At 49.9% G+C, this 20,621-nt stretch overlaps 1 protein-coding gene across 15 annotated transcripts in view; it reads right to left on the bottom strand.

The window, feature by feature from the left end:
* The window catches only part of Rapgef1 (Rap guanine nucleotide exchange factor 1), a 119,313-nt gene extending 100,469 nt beyond the window's left edge, over nt 1–18,844 (bottom strand). For 6 of the 15 annotated variants that reach the window (XM_034494372.2, XM_076928369.1, XM_034494378.2 and 3 more), the window contains exon 1: nt 18,570–18,843. Coding sequence is in view for 5 of the 15 variants with exons in the window: in XM_034494373.2 (XP_034350264.1) it covers nt 18,570–18,630 (61 nt within the window). In the remaining 10 variants the exon portion in view is untranslated. Of the gene's footprint in view, nt 1–18,569 lie in introns of all 15 variants that reach the window. The other 9 variants (XM_076928365.1, XM_076928367.1, XM_076928368.1 and 6 more) reach the window with 3 other exon arrangements.
* Nucleotides 18,845–20,621: the final 1,777 nt, after the last annotated feature.

The raw sequence follows: 20,621 nt of genomic DNA, 5'->3' as shown, positions 1-20,621 counted from the left end.
ACTGTACACTCACTGGCTACCTTTAGAATGAAGTTTAAGCATCAAACAACAAGGACAACAGTCACTTGGTTACCATGCTGAGGCATGCTGGAGAAGCACATCACCTGATCCAACTGGAAGGAAGACGGTTGAGAATTGAAGGATGGACAGTAAAGATAGTGGTTTGTCACTGAAAGTACAAGAGGCGGTAGTGAGCACTGGACAGGCTAGAGCACTGTCCAGTGCTATAAAGGAGGGTTCTTTTCCTAAAGTGTTAAGCCATGTGCATGCATTGTTTTGATAAGAGAAGGTCATGGTTTTCACCGCCTCAAAAGGTTCTAAAAAGGCAAGAATCACCAAGTTTGCCCAAATCATTACAATGAAATGGTGAAGCCCAGTGTCTTAGTTATGTTTCTATTGCTGTAACAAAACACCATGACCATGTGACTTATAAAGAAAGCATTTAACTCAGAGGCTCACAGTTTCAGAAAGCCATGACCATTATGGTAGGGAGCAGGGCAGCAAGCAGGCTGTCACGGCATTGGAGCAATTAAAAGCTGATGTCCTGACCCACAGGTGGGGGTGGAGGAGAATGGAGGGAGTGAGGGAGATCACTAACTGGGAAACCTCAAGACTGCTCCCATCCCCTTCAGCGACACACGTGGCCTTCTCAAACAGTTCCCAGGATGGCAGAGAGCCTGTAGCTGAGTCTCTGGAGAGTGTGATCCCACAGCTGGCCCAGGCTTTGTTTCTGTAGAGCCTGTGTCCGCCACTATGAGCTCAGTCCTGAGAGCAGATCTCCCAATGAGGTAATTGTGCTGTTCCCTGATAGACCCAGAAGGGAGCCACACACCACCATGACCTGTACAGGCCTCAAAGATTAGTCCCTCACCTCCTAGACCCCTTGACGTGGCTGGTCTTCAGAGACCTGTTGACAATGTAGACTACTAGTGGGGAGCATGCAGAAACTACTGTGGCTGCTACAGATACCCTGCCACTCTGAAGCTGCTTCTCTGTCCTCTCCAGAGTTCAGTAGCCAAGACCTGAGTCTAGATGTGAGGCCAGGAAAGAGAGTAATGCCTGCCTAGGTTCCTCAGTTCTGCCCAGAATTGGAAGGAAGGCTATTTGTTTGTTTTTAAACAGGATCTCATGTAGCCTAAGCTGGCCCCCACGGTCCAAGTTCCAGGATTACAGATATGCTCCTTAACACCTAGCTTTGGAAGGAAATTTAAACGTGAATAGGGGGAGTTAGGGGACTAAGCACACACAGAATCCTTCTTATACCCTTACTGCCTTCAGGAATACCTGGGGAAAGTCTCTAATGTGAATATTCAGACGCCTTTGAAGCTTGGCTCACACACTAGCTCCTACCTTCCTCTGCCCTGCCGCCTGCCCCTCACAGCCAATGCTACTTGCCAGTGAAGGCTCACTTCTCACCTAGGCAGCTGACTCTCAATGGCACACTTAAGGAACCCCATAATCTGTCTCACTGAGGGGCAATGCTGCTCCTGGGGAGGCTTGATACCTCTTCTATCACCTCCTCTTCTATCACCTATAAAGCTCAGCCTCTAGCTCCTGCCCTGAACCTCTCTTAACTTCCAGAGTCAGGGGAGTGGAATGGGCAAAGGCCGAGTAGCAGGAAAGAGTAAGCCATTGAGGCTGGCATGAGCTAAGGGCAGAAAACAGGGTTAGGCGGCTGCAGACACACAAAGTGGATCCAGTCTGCCCTCTAACAGCTGAATGATAAACTGACATTTCTGAGACAAGAATGGAAACCAAGTCACCAGTTATGAGGAAGCTGCACAGACACTGCGCAGACTCATGAATTACCCAGGACAGTCAGAGGAAGGAAGGATGACTGAGCCTTATGACCCTGAGCCATGAAGTCCAAGATGTAATGGGCCCAGGACTGGCAGTATTGTCCCAGAAGTCAGGAAGCTAAGGCAGGAGAATCCCGAATTTAGGACTAGCCCAGACTACGATGGGAAGCTTGAGAGAAGGCACACAAAGTCTGGGCCACATTTGCTATGCTCTTAAGGATGTATGGTATGCACCTCAAACTCATACTGAAGTTGCATTCCCAGTAAGTGTTGCAGGAGGAAATGGCTGGTCGGTGAGGAAAGGGCCCACATGTGTGGTCATAGAGAGACTCTGGGCATGTGATGAGCAAAGTAACACAATGCCCTTTAGACATGTGAAAACAGCTTAGTCAGGATCCCCACTATACCCAAGGCTGCTGACAACCTGAGAACCAGAACCCAGTGACATCACTCACTCAGGATAACCAGACACAGTCCTAGAACCCCATGATGCCAACTGTGCTCTGCTCTGCACATCTGGAGAAACACCACCTTGATCTGCCTTGCAGCTAGAAAGTCTCCCCCAGGATTCTGACCCTTGACTCAGAGACTTCTGTTAGAAACTGATCTGACCTTCAGCTAAGATTTGTCACACTGGTAATCAGCCTTGGGAACATACAGTCTTTTTTGTTGTTGTTGTTTTGTTTTTTTTGTTGTTGTTGTTGTTTTGTTTTTCAAGACAGGGTTTCTCTGTGTCCTGGCTGTCCTGGAACTCACTCTGTAGACCAGGCTGGCCTCGAACTCAGAAATCCGCCTGCCTCTGACTCCCAAGTGCTGGGATTAAAGGCATGTGCCACCACCACCTGGTGGGAACATATAGTCTTAAGACTATAGTTAGAAGTTTGGAATGTGAATCTTGTGTGATGACTCTCAGCATAATAAAACATAACTTTTGTTATACAAACACTATGTATCCACCTCCTTGCTCTGACATGGCCTCTTCCATGTGAGGACATAGCCACGAAAGCACAATCCTTGGATATGTAATCTGCCAGGCTTTGGTCTTGAACTCCCTCCCCAGCCAGCTCTAAGCCTGTGAGAGAGGGATGTTTATGAGACATATCAGTTTAAGTTATGTCATCATAGCAGCCAAACAGGTTAAGACCACATTCATGGAGAAACACTCAACAGGCAGCTGATAGCAAGCTGTGGACCAGAGAAAAAGAGGGTCTGCAAACAGACATCTGGGGATAGGCTCTGCTTAGAGCAGTGTCTTCAACCTTCCTGATGCTGTGACCTTTAACACAGCTCCTCATGTTGTGGTGACCCCCACCCATAACATTATTTTTTGTTGCCATTTTATAACTGTATCTTTGCTATTGTTATGAATCATAATGTAAATTTTTTAGAGACAGAAGTTTGCCAAGGGGGTTGTGACCCACAGTTTGAGAACCACTACCTTAGAGGGACTACCTTGCCCAAGAAGTAATCACAGGTCTCATCCCAGGACATTGCAAACTGGAGAGATAAAGAGGATGAAGGCCCTGCAACAGAGGGCTGGGAGGAAGCGGGGTTCTGGAAGCATCTGGTCAGGAAGAGCCCGTCAGTGCTCACCAGCACACTGGGAGGGCTGGTGTGCTGTGTGGCTTCAAATGCAGTTTAGACTTTGAGTTTGAACTACATGCTTAGTTTTTAAATGTCTTGCTTATCATGATGACTAATACATCATCCTAATTAATTAAACTAACGTCCCACGGCACACTATGCATTAAGTGGGAGATCCATCAGTTTGTTCACAGCGGCTAAACTCCCGGCCACCTTCTTGTCAGAGCTAATTAGACAGCTGCCGAGTTCTCCCCATGGTCTACTGAGGAAGGCAAGCCTTACTCACCCTGCTTACTCTCTCAGAATCATCTTTAGTCTGCAATTGCTTTGGGAGAGTGTTTCAAGCCACTTCTCCATATTACCAGGGTGTGTTTCGGTGACAGATAGGCCTTCCACTTAGCTCTCCCATGTGCCAGCAAGACAAGCTGTCTGAACCATCAGGGCTGCATTCTGTCACCCATTTTGAATGTGTTCCCAAGTGATGCTGCTGGGGAAGGGTGCACTCTAGCCACTGTTCCTGTGGGAAGGAACAGGAAAGGCACTAGGGGTTTGATCTCAGCAGTGGGAAGCTGCCTTTGTGCAGCAGAATGACAACAGCCACATACTTGTGTCCTCCCAATACTGTTGCCAGGAGGGACGTCAGTATTGCTATTGGGTGACAAACTGAAGCCCTGATAATCTAGCCAGCCTGATTTCAATCTCCAGGATCCACATGATGGAAGGAGAGAACTGACCTCCATATGCATAGATGTATACACATGCACACTCGCACGCACGCACACACACACACACACACACACGCACACTCAAAGTACTATGTTATTAAGAACATTACAAACATTTTTTAAAAGAGACTTAATTTGACACAAATTCTATTCTTGTCTCCATCCACTTCAGGAACACAAAGTTAAGATTGCTTAACCTCTCCCATAAGGAGGATGCACTCTAGTTGTCTGTACATTCAATGTTCTCCAATCCGACTCTTTCAGATTGTGATGGTTACCAGCTTGGAGTAAAAGGAATGTGAGAAGTAGCAAGTGTTTGTGGGAAGAACAGAGTCAAGATTTCACACACTCTCATGAGAACCCTCCAGAACTAAGCCAAGGAACCTGGTCCCTCTGCAATACAAGCTGTGTGTACATGTCTGTGACAGTATTTTCTATCTGCCCCAGGATGCTGAGAGGGTAAGGTTTGGAAACAGTCACCCTGAGGAAATCAGGAGCAGGCCAAGAGGAGCAGTAAACACTTCACTTGTGAAAGTCTGCATGAGCAAGGGCCTTCAATGGTTTTCTTATTGTGACGCCATAGCAGGGGAACATTTATAAGCAAAGATCAGAACCCAACTCTTGAACCAATGCTGTATCTCAGTAAGGAATGGTGGTACCCGCTTGTGATCCCAGGACCAAGAAATTGAAACAGGAGGATTGTGAGGTCCAAGGGCAGCCTGGGCTCCAGCAGCAGGGAGCCCAGGTCTGGGTAGGTATCCTCCTGACATGGTTCCTACAGAACAGGCACTTGGAAACTCAGCAGAAGTCACCATCAGGCTCCAGTGTGTCCCTAGATACATACTTTCTCAAAGCTTGACTTTGCAATCCAAGTGTGCTGTTTTACAATCCACTCTGCTAAAGTATTTGTTTCCTGAGAAGTGTTATAATATGAAACAATTTTACATTTGCTGCTCTGCTAATGTCTACACACAGCCCTGCTTATCACCTGGGACCAGGTCCATGGGGACCTGTCATGATACCCATTGGCCAGAGACTCTATTTTGGTAATCTTAGATTCGAACTCTGCAGAGGTACTGTCCATCTAACAGGCCCTGGAGGGCTGGAATTTCTGAGGAAGCCTTGGCCTTGCTTCTGTCTAGATTCCCTTCCCTCTGCCCCTCCCATGAGCCAGTCACATTAGGAATGTGGCCAAGAGCTTGGAGCCCTGCCAGAGGTTCACAGTGCCTGGCGCCTGCACCATCAACCAGAGCAGCTGTCCAGTGTGCAGCCCCTGAGAAGTCTGGGCTTCAGTAGCTGCCGGCAGCACCCAGCACTCTGTGCCAGACTACAGCAAGCCCAGGGTGAAGTCCAGCTACATATTCAGACCCTGAGACTTCGGCCAGCCTTTCTTAGCTCTCATGGCCTCAGAGTATAGATACAGGACAGGAACACAGCTTGCCTCAGAGCCTGACCCTGAGGAGGGGGCTGGGATGGGGCCTACCAGAGCTGGAAAGCCCAGAACATGGTAGCAAGAGCCTTATCAAGTGCTCTAGTCTCTGTTCTAGCTTAAAGGCTTCCTGAACACACAGGTTCCTCAAGGGCTAGACCCCTTGGTCTACAGCAGCACGGAGCCGCTGTACCAGAGGGTCCTGTATCTAGTGCCCCTCTCAGCCCAGATACAGCCTATCAAGCAGTATGCATGGCCACTAATACAGCCACCCCATGCTTCTGTTTTAAAACTGTTTTGATATAATTTATTGTGTAAGGATAAGTCTAAGACTAAATATGTTTAGGTAAATAAATGCTAACACTTTGTATCCATAGCAAGTTTTAAAACCAATGAGAGTGAGGATAGAGCTCGGTGGTAGAATACCATTAAAACAAATGTGATAGATGTGTTTAAAGTGACCACCTGAGCCATGCGATGTTTAGATCAGCCACAAACTCCATGCTGCATCACCTCCAGCCACACAGGATCTTCACTTTGCAAAATGAACTGTCCGTTAACCACCAACTCCACCTCTTCCCTTGTCTAGCCCCTGTACCACTCTGCTTCATCAATCTGATCTTTCCCATGTTAAGATCCCATGGAAGTGAAGTCACGTGTGCTTGCTTCTCTGATTTCTCACTGCACTTGACACAGTGCTCTCAGGTTTTATCCACAGTGTAGCACATCAGACAACACTTCTCTTTTTAAAAGGCTAAATAATACTCCACAATGGAGAGAAACGGCTTGTTTATGTATTCACCCCAACAGCATCTGAATTGCCCCTACCTCTAGGTGATGAGTGGTGCTGCTTTTTGGGGGGGGGGAAGGGGAGGTGGAAGGGGAGGGGGAGGAACAGGGAGGGTGCTCTTCAAGACCCTGCCTCCTGTATTGTGTGTTGAGTCTGCTTGTGGTCTTAGACTTCATGTCCTGCCAACTTAAAGGCTTTACTTTTTACAAGCTCTCCCCAGGGTTTTGAAAGGAGCCATCCTTGGGTGGGTTGTGTTCAAACTGTGCTTCTGAATTAGGTTTCCCTGGTGACTAATAGTTCTCTGCATATTCATGAGCTCATTGGCTGTTTTCATAGTTTCTTTGAGATGTCAATTTGAGTGTTCTGTCCATTTTTAAAGATAGAGTTGCTTTTGTTGGTCCCATGCCATCCTTTATCTGTTCCTTGGAAACAGAGATGGCTAACCAAGGTCAAATTCTCAACAGATAAACAAGCCAATACCACAATGGAATACAACACAGCAATAAAAAAAGCACAATAAACACAGCAGTCTCAGAGTGCAGAGTGAGGAGCCCGATGTTCACAGATCTGGTCACAAGGTCACATTTCTACAGGAACAGCTGTCAGAGAGCGTGGTGGTCACCAAGGCTGGAAAAGAGTTTGGCCCAAAGACTTCACAGGGAGTTTCTCCTTTGGTAATGGAATATCTGGGCATCCTGACTGTGGAAGGGTTAAAAAAGATCTGCTCATGGTAAACACAGAGCTTTATAGAGTAAGGTTTGGAGCCTTCTCGCTCAGAAGAAAGCTCTCTTCGACCACATGGATGGTCATTGAAGCACCGTTTCTGGGATGCAGGGCTTCATGAGGACTGCCACTTGAAGCCAGTCTGGCTGAACCAGAGGACATGAAATCCTGAAGAGTCAAAGTGTTCACAAATGCTCCACCACATAGGAAGGGGGATTCACAGCAGGAGAGCCATGTGAGTATCAAGTTTACTTGGCAAATGACGATCCACACACACTCCAGCAGAGCAGACCCTACACAGACCCACAGCCTCTGTACACAGAGGACGCAGAGGAGCTACACCACCAGGTCCATTCTTTGCACTGCCTGGAAACATCCGTTCCCAGTCTAGTGGTGACAGTAACCCTCACACTCTGTGATGACCTCAACCTACGTGACTTCCTCAGCAGAGTTCATCCTATCAAGCTGGGACCTGGGGACTTGGGCCACTGCAGAATAGGAACACAGTGCAGGTTCCTATCACAGTTCCTATGCTTCAAACACAACAGCTCCTAAAAGCTTGTGTTTAGGGTGATGAATGAAGAGAGACAAGGTCAGGCCATGCAGAACAGTATGCTTTTGATCCAGGCCTTTGGTTCTGTGATGACCTCAGAGAACTAGTATGCTTAAGCTTCTGGACAAGTCCAGGCAGAAGCACAGACAACTGAGGTGATGCTAATAAGAAGAGAGGTCCTGCAGCTCCAGGACCCAATGATGAGAGTTAGGGCTGAACAGTTTCATCTCTTGCAGACAGCACAATGCTTTGCGCCTGAGGCAAGGGTCCTACCCATCCACTAGCACATGGCAGGGAGGTCCAGGAAGCTGCAGAGCAGGACACAGGATTCCTGAGTCTGTGTAGCTATGACAGGTAACCTTGGGAGGAAAATACAGCACAGGGATCACCCTGACAGGGCACTGGATGTCATTTGTAAATTACCTGTTACAGAGACCTGAATGTTGACAGCATTTTACCAACTACAAAAAAGCAACATATTGTGACACTGCCTGGGTGTTTCTGCTCATCTGGAGGCCAGTCCTGGGTGGGGTGTCAAGTGTTGGGACCGAACACAACAGCTGGGGTCTGAGCCCTGCCATACGACAAGCTCATTCCTTCTAGGCTAGAATAGCACAGTCAGGACTGTCCTTACCTGCCTGCAGCATGGCCAGCACCTGTGACTGAATTCAGTGAGACCCAGCTCCTCTTTGCCTTCGGCCTAACTATAACCATCCCTAACCAATCCTAACCTCTGGAGTCAGCCTTCCCAAGAGAAACAGGGGGAAGAAGGGCTGGGCGTGACCTGGTGGCAGAATGCTCAGCTTCTGTTTAGGTCCAGGGTTTCATCTCCAGCACAGACTCCACAGCACCCCAAGAGCCAGAGACCTCCTCCCTTTTCTCTGAGGATTGAAGTGTGAAATATCAATATTTTTAAAGATGTTACTTTAGGGCAAAAGAGCCTTAAATAAGTATAAGGCTCACATCACTCAGCACTTACTCAAGTGTTCAGACTCAGTGAGGACCCTGAAGTATCAGAAAGCTCATAGACTATTTCCTTCAGATTATATGGCAGACCCACTGAAATGAGGGAGAGCCCACAGCCATCATTTGGAAGAGCTGGCAAAGGAAATCTGGCTGTGCCTCAGGCCACACTCAGCCACGTCTGAGTACCTGTTCGGCTGTCACTTGCCTAGGTGAAGAAACCTAGTAACTCACAGGGTACTGACTTCACTGCACTGGGGCAGTCCTGGGGTCCCAAGGAGAATGGATCTTCTTGTAGCCCCTGCTCAGGCTCCCTCCACCCCTACCAGAGAGGAATATAGAAAAGACTCAGCCCACCCTGCACAAAGCACTGGGTGACACCCTCGAGGGCCACTTCTCACTCCTCCTGCACCACCCCACCCCCAAGCTGCTTTTCTGCAGGGTTCCCAGCCACTTCTGAGCTGAGGACCCAGAGGCTGATTTGCAAGTCTGTAAGCAGATGTGCAGTCAGAGTCAGTCCTGCAGAGATGCAGGAAAGCCCCAGGGGAGTCCCAAACTGAGCTGTTTCCAAGCAATGGTCTTAGTGACTCAGCAGACCAGTCCTGAACCCAGGGTCTAGATACAAGGGGGTAAGGGAAGGGAAAATCGGGTCCCTGCAGTGTGTGCCTACAGAAGGCCAGTTACCGCCCCTGATACTACCTCCCTTTGCAGCTGCCAAATGGTCCCAACCCTACCTACTCTTCCAGTAAGATCTGAAGGTCCAACTCCTAGCACAGTGTTTGGCACATAAGAGAAAGTGAGCACTAGTCACCACCTCCCTGACTCAGAACAATTTGTATAGCCCCAACAACTGAGGTAAGACAGAGTCAACAAAACCTAAAGTGACAAAAGAAGCTTGTATCTGTGAAATACTTTGGAAGCTACAGAGGACTCCACATACATCCATGGGCTGAGGAGGTTGGTAAGAACACTTGCTGCTCAAGCATGAGAACCTGAGCTTTGATCTTAGGCACCCATATAAAAGGCCAGGTGTGGCCTCAGGCACCCAGTGCTTGGGGTTGGGGGAGTAGAGAGGGAAAGATCCCTGGGGCTTGCTGGCTGTCAGCCTCACTGGAACACCATCAGCAAAGCCCAATACTTGGGAATCAAAGGCAGAATGACCAGGTGTGTTTGAGGTTAGTCTCAGTTGTATAGTGACTTCAAGACCAGCGTAGGCTACATGGTCCCCACCTCAACAGGGTACAGAAGTAAGCACCAGTGACTCAAGTACTTTAAAGCCTGAGGCAGGAGGTCTGCTTTAAGTTTGAGGTCAGCCTGTGTTACAAAGTGGGTTCAAGGCCAGTGTAGGATATACAGCAAACCCCTATCTCAAAAAGAAAACAGGAAGGGAGAAAGATGGGGTGCAGCCTGGGGATGGGGAGCAACTTCTTCCAGGCTCCAGGCCCTCCCTATACAGGACAGTTTCTTCTCAAGCCATCTGTTGGCCTTCATCCATAATCCTGTAGCAGCCACCTCTCAGGCAGAGGGGTCCCTGGAAACACTAAAGTCAATCTTTGCCCAAATCACAGAGCTAAAAGACAGGTACCCTTAGAACCGGTGAGACCTGGGTAAGTAGTATGCACGGCTGTGGGCTTTTACTTCTGCCCCACTCCCTGTATGAGTGTGCATTTTAACTGCTCCAGATCTCCAAGAACAGCCTGTAGCTTGGAGTATTCCGCAGAACAGTACAGTACCTTTCCTCCACTGTGAGGATGAAGTCACATGTGTGGAATGCTTTCGAGAGCCTGGTACTGGCATGTGGTGAGTGCCTAATGACTTAGCTGCTACTATTATTTTTACTTAATAAAAGGAGGGGCTGAGACATCAATTCCAAGGCCCCCACACAATCATCCATCTATCTGTTCACAAGCAGTCACTTGAAGGAGGACAGCCACATAGGACTGTCTATAACCAGCAAATAAATACTGCCATTGATTCCAATCAGGAACCTCCTTTGTTTGCCCCAGGTCACTGAAGACCATGGTGCTTCAGCTGTCCTGCCTTCCCACTCCACACACACCTCCCAGAACACTGGGACATCACCCTCCTGCTCTGACTCATTTCTAATCCTTATTACATGTATTTATGTTTCAGAGGACAAGTGGCACACATGTGGAGGTGAACAACTTGTAAGAGCGGGTCTCTCCTTCCACAACTGGAGACCAGGGATTGAACTTGTGATGTCAGATTTGGAGACAAGGGCCTTTTTACCTGCTGAGCCATCCTGATGTGTGCCTGGGAGCCACACCTGCCAGACTACAACAATGGAGAAAAGTTATAAAGTGGGGACTGGAGAGACAGTTCAATGGTTAAGAGCACTTACTGCTCTTACAGAGAACCTGGTTTCAGTTCCCAGCACCCACATGGCAGCTCACAGCCAGTTCCAAGGGATCCGACCCTCTTCTAACTTCCAAGGGCTCCCAAATGCATGTGGTGTCCATACATGAGTTCAGGTACACAGACACATAAAATAGTTTTGAAGCTATAAAGTAAACTCCTGAAACACGCTCTTGTTCTGAGCCAGCAGGACCCATTTCCATTATTTCAAAGTAGGGTAGATGGGCTGGAGACATGGCTCAGTGGTTAAGAGCATTGACTGCTCTTCCAGAGGTCCTGAGTTCAATTCCCAGCAACCACATGGTGGCTCACAGCCATCTGTAATGGGATCCAATGCCCTCTTCTGGTGTGTCAGTAGGGTAGAGCTCTGACCCAAACTTAATTTGTAGTGAAATGACTGTGGTTCTGGCAGGCAGGGGTGAGCAAAGAGAGTCATTCAGGGTCAATGGGTGCAGTGGGCTAGCTAGAGAGGCAGATGTGTGTTTGGGAGGGAGCCCGGAGGACTCTGGATCTGAGACAAGAGGGAAAGGTTGAAGGAGGAATTACCACCACAGACCCAGGATGTCTAGGCCACCAGGCCAGCCTCCCTCAGCATCTCATACTAGACACTCAGGCCCCACCTTCTCCAGCCCCTCAGGACAACAGGTACCTCCAGCCACCCATACATATCTATCGCTGAGAAGCGCCTCCTAAAGGGTACTCCAAGAACACTGAAAAGGCTTACCAAGTGGCCTGCATGGGGCCTACAAGGGACTTGCTCTGGTACCAGCCTGCACAGGGTTGGCGGCTCCATTGTTGGTAAGTGCCAACACAGTAACTGCTCTGTGAAGGGTGATCACTACCCCAGAGTTCTTTGCTCCTGGACAAAGCAAGCAGTAACTTAAATAGGGGCTTGCAGTACATGCTGCTGAGCTAAGTGGGGCTCTGCCTCAGCCTGGCCTAACGTTCTGACAATCTGTTCTTCCTCCTGCAACGGGAGGCTTGAACCGAGGGCCTTATTTGTGTTTATTTTAAAGACTTATTTATTGATCCTCTGGAACTGGAGTTTCAGATGTGAACCATCATGTGAATGCTGGGAACTGAACCTGGGACCTCTGCAAAAGCAGTCCTCCTCACTAGGAGTCATCTCCACAGCCCCAATCCCAGAGTCTTGTGTATGGCAAGCTTCTTTTTTCCCCTTTTCCTTTTCCAAGATGAAGTCTCACTGTACTGCCCAGATCAGTCTTAAACTCCTTAGGTACAACAGATCCTCCTACCCAAGACTCCCTAAAACCAGGGACAAAGGCATGCCACCACCCAAGACTCCGGAGTGCTTTGTCTTTGCTTTTAGGGCTCTTTGAGGCAGGGTGTCCCTCAGTAGTCCAGACTAGCCTGGAGCCTCCCTGTCCTCTATCCTCTGCCTCCCCAGCAGCTCGGGAATCCGACTGCAGCTCTATCAACTTTCAAATGCAAAACCCTGAGCAATGTACATAGCTAACACAAAGCTCCATCCATGGGACACCTCTCATCAGAGAAGTCCTACCAACTGCCAAGAAGCAACCTAGATAGCCATCTGAAGCCAGGGCTTTAGGTAGTCAGTCAGGGCTGGGGTGTGGCTCCGTGGTTCAGCATTTGCTTTTGTTTTTTTGTTTTGTTTTTTGAGACAAGGTTTCTCTGTGTAGCCCTGTGCCCTGGAACTCACTCTGTAGACCAGGCTGGCCCGGAACTCAGAAATCCTCCTGCCTCTGCCTCCCAAGTGCTGGGATTAAAGGCGTGAGCCTCCACCACCACCCCACACCCCCCCCCCCCGCCACTCCCAATCTCCCCCCCCCTCCCCCCCCCCCCCCCCCCCCCCCCCGCAAGTTTACATCTTTTTTCTTTTTGTCTTTCACTTGCACCAGCAATGCTGGGGAGGAACTCATGGCCTTGTGTGGGGACTTGCACCACTTTGTCATACCCCAGCCATCACTCATTCTCTGAGCATGGACTGGGTACCCACTGTGCGCTAAGCTACATATCCCTCCCAGAAGCTAGGGATCTATTTACAACTTTGTTTGTTTATTGTTAACCTGCTGACAGGAAACTGGGATCTGGATTCTGAAAGAGTTAAACAGTTCCACTGCTCACTCAAGTATTTGTCTGATGTCTTTCCCCAGAATGTACTATCTGCTAGGGAAGAGAAAGCACTAGGCATTATGAGGTCAACTTTGGTGGAGGAAGCTTGTGAGGCCATCTGGGAAGTGGTGGCCACTGTTGGTAGAGGGACCTCTGAGGAGCCTCAGGGCTACAACAACAGAGCAAGAGCAGCTGGACTCAAGGCAGCCTCCCCACTATTTGTTACTCCAGGGCTGAGATCAAAGTCTTGCGGAGGCTACAGAAGTTCTGCCACTGACCTACATTCCCAGCCACCTGCAACTGTTCTCTTAGGGATAAAGGGGACCTGCTGTCTTAGCAGTCAGGAAAACACTAATTTCAGAGTGCCAGTCCTTCCAGGAGCTAATGGATGAGAGCCCTGAGAAGGGAAAGAATCACCCAAGGATACAAGTTTCAGATGATCTCAAACAAATGACCTAGCAAATGACAGGCCCAGTAGATGACAGCTCTTTTCCAATTCACAGGCTGTGGGTCTGTTTACTCATAATACAGCCTTTGGGGTGTAGTGGGTGACTGTCAGTGGAACACCTGTCCCAGCAACAAGACAGGGGGTGGGGGTCACGTGGGTGTGGCACGCGCTGTGGCCAGGCCTCTCCTCTTTCCACTGTGTCATCTTACTATGGCAACAGGCAACACATTGGCTGGACTGAGGTAAGACACAGCCTGCACTAAGAGCAAGTTGCAATCTGAGCTAATTTGGGAAATGGTTTTTCTGCAAGCTCATACGTGAGTCATCTTTCCAAGCCATCGTCTCCTGGCTATAAGGAATCCCATTCAAACTGCCTGCCAACAACTGCACAGGAGATCAGGAGACATTGGGGTCTGCCGTGGCTGGTTTTAAAACATGTTATCTCTTACCTCCCTTTAGTACTGTGAATGTGGCCAGTATTACAAAAATCATAGGCAGCCCCAGGGTCAGGTTGGGTCTACATTAACTAACGTGGTGGTTTGGGGCCATTTCTTTTCCATAAGATCAGAAAAGAAATGTAGAAACAGAAACTAAAATTGGGGCAGATGCTGCCATGTCCCTCACGACACTGGAATTCTACAGTGTCTCTTACAGACAGAAAGGGGTCAGTTCCCCATTTTACTTCTCTAAGACTGTAATCTTGGGCAGTAACCAAAAGCCCCACCTCTGCTATCTATCTACAGGTCTATATGAGGATCAGCTACCCTCACCTCCAGCTGTGACAAAGCTGAAGTGAAAGGTGGGAGGTGTCTACAGACAGCCCTGTTTTGCTGTTACCGCTGGCCTACCCCCTTGGGAAGGCCATGTTCCAGAGGACTCCCAGACACCATCCCATGTGACAGGGAGATTCCTAATGTATAAGAAAGGGAAGTAGATGCTGATTGGTTAAGGTCAGCACCCAGTGACTGCCCATTAAGAAAGTGCACAGGCCTGACTTTCGGTATCTGTTCTGAGAAGATTCACAGTAACAAGTTCCACTGTAAATCCCCTTTCCATCTGTAACAAAAGTACCTGCAAGCATTTGAAAAGCACAACACATGGACTTTGAGACCCATGTTTATTCTGTCAATGGGTGTGTTGAGGGAGCTTGTGGCCATCCTAATAGTCCCAGCATACTTAACTGCAGCCCCTGGGTGCCAGACAATTTGGTACATGATGAAGTTTATGAGTAGACTGTGGTTAAGCTGGGTCAGAGAGGAAAGGGATTAGAACACCACAGAATCTTCCAATCCCTGGAGGCCCCACCGTCCCAAGGTCACTGAGGTGGTTAGTGACTGAAGGAATGGAGCAGAATGGAGTGGGGCAGGCGGAGTAGGGCTGAGTGAAGCTACAGGGATTCCCTCCACCAGCACAGAGGCCTTAAAGGCCGTTCCACAAGGCAACTCCCTGTCCCTCAGCAAGATCCTTGAAATCTCCATTTGCTGTAGCAGGAGTTTGCAGTCCCCACTAACACCCTGATCCAATCCTACAGTCTCCAGGACACAGGACAGTGCTGCTTCACAGCAGGTCCCAATCCCCAGAGCTACACAGGGCACATGGCAGAGCAGGTGCTCCATCGGTGACCGATGAAGGAACGGAGGAAACAATCGATGAAGGAATGGGATGAGAGTCAAAGTCCAGTCACAAGCCAGCAGCTGTGAATCACCTCTTCCAGTCAGACTCAGTCCAAGTGGGAAAGGGGACTCAGCGATGTGGCCAGCAGGGAGGGGGAAGGGACCCCGGGCAGACAGTTCCCACCCGGCTCCCACATGCAGGTACACACATGAGAGAGAGCTCTAGGTTACCAGAGATTCTCAGTCTTTGGGAGAACCAGAAACCTGAGGGTTTTGAGCAATTTCCTGGCTTTTAAGTACTGACCAACAGCTCTGTTCTTTTTTGAGAACACACATGGCCCAGTGGGTTAAAGTCAGCTGACTGTTGCCAATCTGGCATTAAGCTCCAGAAATCTAGAGACATCAACTCTCCTCACTCTTGTCTTTGCTGGAGGAGACGAGGACAAGCAGAACCACCATACCTGCTTGCACAAATAGAACACATGCCCCCATATGCCTCTGCCCAATCCTCTCCACTCACCTTGCAACATCAAAGCAGCTGTACACATCTCCCAGTTGTTTCCTAGAGAACCCCCTCAGTCCCTGACCACAGTACACCCTCATCCCAACTTTCCTCTTGACCCTCCTAACTGACAACCCAGCAAGATCCCCCTTAACTCAGTCAGACTATCTGGGCACTTGGAGTAAAAGAACAATAATTCTGCCTTCCTATGCCTCCATGAAGTGGTGTGACTTCGGATGACTGCCACAGGCAAGAACTGCAGGGTGACTGAGTGACAGGTCCAGAAGCTCCTCCTCAGAGGTAAGTGAAAGTGAACAGGGAAAGCAAACTGACTAGAAGGACCAGGGTAGGGGTGTAAGAGTTCTGCTCACTCAAAATCCTTAAACCTCAACTCACCCCCAAACCCCAAATCTAGCAGTCTGTTTTCAGAGGGTGAGAGAGCACAGGCACATTTTGGAAACACGTCTGTTGCTTTGAAGCACAGAAAACAGCAGCAACTGTTACTGGGTGTGGGCTCCTCCATAATTACTAGAGACTCGTTACCTGGCTGAATAAAGAACGGTGTCTCTCCAGTCACAGCATCACTCATGCTTAACAGCAGGTCCACTTCACAATCAAACAGGAAATCTGGCACATCAAGTTCACCTAGGACCCACAAAAGCTCCAAGAAGGTAAACCCTCATTCCAAGCAGACCCTAATCTTCCTGCATGAGGGCTCCCTTCCTGTCATCTCATCTGTGATCCCCAGCTATGGCCACCAGAGAACTCTTCACCTTTAGCTGCTTCTCCCCAAACGCACCCTCCTCCCACCCTTTCTGCAGCCCTCTCCAGCCATGTCTCCTTCCATTAAGAAAGCCTCACAGAGACTTGAAATGCCAGAGTGAGGTGATACCTGGGGGTGGGGCCCACCTGCTCAGAGGAGAAGGGGTGGGGAAGGGATTGTGGGAGGGGGTGACCAGGAAGGGGGGGATGTAAAAAAAAAAAGAAAAACAAACAAACAAAAATTAAATTTTAAAAAAGAAAGCCTTTCTTTTCCTGGCTTAGTGAACAGTGCCCTCCAGGACCTCCCACAACTGGGTTCAGAATACTCATGGGGTCTGGCAGTATAGACACCACTACCAGCTCTTCTAAAGAGGGCACTGCAACAGCCCCTAGCAGAGGACAGTGGCCTGAGAAGGCCCAGGCATGACCTCTGCTGAAAGGGCCTGGAGTGCAGACTAAGTGGAAGGCTCTGTCATTCTGAGCTGTGGAAGGAAGCCCGGGAGATGACAAACAGCCCATGCCAACCCCTCCGCTTCCATGAGTTCCAAATTCTTCATAATGAACACACAATGTTCTGGTAAAGAAGAATCAGCTAGTGCTATTTAAAATGTATTTTAGATGTATTTATTTCATTTTACATACAAGAATGCTTTGCCCGTCTGTATGGCTGTGCACCACCACATGTGGGTCTGGTGCCCATAGAGGTCGAAAGAGGGCATCAGACCCCTGAAACTGGAGTTAAAGATAGTTGCCACGTGGGTGCGGGAAACCGAACCTGGGTGCTCACAAGCAACAAGTGCTCTTGACTGTTGAGCCACCTCTGCAGCTCATTAACGCTGTGTTTAAATAAATTATCCAAGTTCCCACCAGTGCCCTCGGATGAGACGCTATAAGGAGCTCCCAAGCAGTGCCACACAGATGGCCAGAGATGTTCCCAGAGCAGCACACACTCAGGAAGGCAACTCACAGTCACTAGACAAGGCCCGGGGCAAGAGGACAAGGACACAAACACTCCAGAAACAGCATCTGAAAACCAACAGTCCAGTCATGAGAATGGTATCCTGCTTCTTGTCAGAAAACAGATGTCAATACCCTACCTATGCCCCTTGCTAGGTGGGCTACAAAAATTCACTGAGCGTCTCTGGGTCCTTAAAACAGAGACCACACTCTGGCAGGCAATCTTCAAGTGCTTTTAATCAACAACACAACTAAGAGACCAAACACAGAGTGAAGACACATAGCAGACACTCACTAAAGAGAACCAACATGTTCTTCCCTGTGTTTAAACCAGGGCTGCAAAAGTTACATCCATTGCTTGTTGGTCCACTGCTAATATGCATCCAGATAGCCCCAAGTCCACCTACGAAATGGCAGCTTCCAAAAATTAGTACTGCCAAACATCTTTTCAGGTTCTTACAAGTCTGCCTTCTTTACAGAGTTTCCAGGCTAACTGGGTATCTTTACTGTGACAACCCCCAATACAGGCCCTGGACCACTGCCTACCTCACCTAACAGCCAAGAATCCGCCCTCCCGTATAAGGAGTCCCTGCTTGACGGCTAATTAAGCTCTGGGCCCCATATGCACAACAGTAATTGACTCTCGGGAGTATCTAACTCCCAGAATATGCAAGCCGAGGGGTGGGGGTGTGTGCGGGGGGGGGGAATTGAGAGGCGACTCCCCAAGATTTCCAGGAACACACAAAGAGATGAGGTTTGCATCAAGATCACATCCACCTTCTCCCCCGACCCCAATGGCTCTCCACTTGCCCTGCTTGCAGAGCAAGGCAGAAATATCGGAGGACAACTTGGCTGCTCCCTTGAAACATCGCTCCAACACACTCGAGCCTGCTGTCCTTTGAAGCCACCGAAGTGGACACTTGTGGTTAAACTCGAGGCTCATTAGGAGTGACACATTTTTATAACTGGGCTGCCGATCACCTCTGGAGAGCGCCTGCCCTTCTACATGCGGTCGGGGCCGGGCCTCCTAAGGGTCCCGGACTCCAGCCATTGTGGGAGGTTCCAGGGAACAAGGCTACTGGGACCTCCACTCGCTCCTCCAGAATCCCGCTAGCATCACGGGGCCCCCCGGCGCCGGGCAGGCCCGGTTCAAAGATGGCCCTCGCGGTGTCACTGCCAGGCTGGGGCCCGGACCGGGGGTCGAGCGCACGAGGCCAGGAGGCACGCCGCCCGCCCGGCCGCCCGCCTCACCTGCTTTCTCGATCTTGCCAGACATTTCCGGGCTGCGCCGGAGGCCGAGGCCGCTGCTCATCGGGCCCCGGCCGGGCCGCTGCGGGGTAAGAGGCCGGCGCGCCCGCCGCTCTCCTGGACCGGTGCTAGCCGCGCCTCACACTCGCGCCGTCATGGCGGGCTCCGCGCGGCCGCGGCTCGTGCGCTCGCCGCCCCGCGCTCCAGCCCGCACCGGGCCTGCCGCTCCGCCGCTCCACCTCCCGCTCCGCCGCCGCTCCGGGGCCGCGAGCCGCCGGCCGCAGCGCCGCGCCGCCGCCCGCCCGCCGGCCTGGGCCCCGCGGCCACGGCGCCACCTGCCGGAAGCCAGTCGCGCGGCCCGCGCCACAGCGCCCCCCGCCGACCCGGAGCCGAGATAAGCCTGGCGTGAGGCGCAGCGCCCCCTGCCGGCCTGGAGTCCTCCACGCCACAGCCCGGCATGGACCCCACCCCTTTCCCCAGACACAGAAAAGATCAAACGTATAACTGACAGCTCCAGCGCATGCCCGGTCATCAAAGATCAGAACCCTCGGTAACCCAGACTTTCCAACTCAAGTCGTGGGCTGACTCCTTATGTCTATTACCCAAGTTCAGTATCCTCCTCAGGCCCAAGACTCCTCTAATTGACTCAACAACTTCCTTACTGAAAACACAAGAAGCCTGCACAACAAACAGGGCTTGGGACTGACACCCACCTTCACTCCCCCGACCCCATACACACTATGTGAGACTCAGGGGCCAGTAAAAGGTAGAACCTTTTTTGCCAGATGTGGGTCCTGAAAGGCAGAACCTTTTCGCCAGATGTGGGTCCTGGTCCTCCAAACCAAGGCTTGGGCCCAAACCTACAGGGACACAGCAACTCTGACTTGCTTTGCTCAAGCAACGTTGCGATGGCAACATACAGCTTAGAGAGCAGTCTTTTCTAGTATGCCAATGAGCTCGTTTACAGTTCATTTTGGGGATTCAAAGAACCTTTGCTATACACTATGTCATATCCTACCAAGACTAACCTAGTGGATTCTTCCCCTTCAGATAAGCTTATGACTAGGTTGGAGAGTCAAATCATATCATTATTAGTGAGCAATACATTTTAGTGACACGAGAGGGTGTTCAGATACAGGGAAGGTTGCTCCCTGCTCACTGTTTTTAGCTAAGATGGAATTCACATCAGCAGCACACACACAAGAGAGAGAGCTAGGCTAGGGACCATCTGAGATAGCTCAGCAAACTGCCAAGCTTGACTGGACCTACACGGCTGAGGGAGAACCTAAGATTGTTTCTGCAGATTGTTCTGACACACACACACACACACACACACACACACACACACACAGAGAGTATAACTTAAGAACATTTAAAAGTGAATAGACCACTTTTCCCTCTAGATATGCAAGCTAGTTGTAGGGACAGAATCTGAGGGGTGTGCAGGGAGAAGCACAGGGTGGCAGATGCCACCAAAGATTTCTATTTCCATCTCCGGACACTCTAAAGTCGGCCGAGTCTTGACTGAGGGCTGCCCACCAATCGGCAGCCAAATTTCCAGAGGCATCAGCTCAAGCCCTTTAGGGGTCAAAGGCAAAGCCAAAGACTGACAAATTCATTTCCCTTTTCAATTTGGCAAATGGCTGCTCAGGGCCAGAATGGTTCTTCTCAGCTCCGGGGGAAGCTGCCTGAGCAGACAAAATTGGCACAGAGCTCAAGCCCCGCCTCTCCAAGCCCCGCCTCCCCAGCCCTCCCAAGGCGCTTAGTTTTCTAGATTCGGAGCTCAGAATGTCAATATTTCACGCCCCAAATTCTGAAGCGAGGAATCAAACAATATAGGTGCAGTCAGGTGTAAGGTCCTAAGAACAAGATCAAGTCCATGTGATAAATTGCTGCTTATCAGATATCGAGGGATTTGCAAAGAGTAAAGTATTGACGGCAATCAGACTCACAGAACTTGCTTACTAAGGGTCCAAGGTGTTCACAGCCATAGTAGCACACGCACAGGATTAAGTCACAGCTGATCCATGGTGAGAGCCTCGCTTTTCCTCGCTT

Source organism: Arvicanthis niloticus, chromosome 2 (assembly GCF_011762505.2).
Source record: "Arvicanthis niloticus isolate mArvNil1 chromosome 2, mArvNil1.pat.X, whole genome shotgun sequence".
Lineage (NCBI taxonomy): Eukaryota > Metazoa > Chordata > Mammalia > Rodentia > Muridae > Arvicanthis > Arvicanthis niloticus.
Note: the sequence above shows the minus strand (reverse complement) of the source record. Positions and strands in the feature narration are given on the sequence as shown.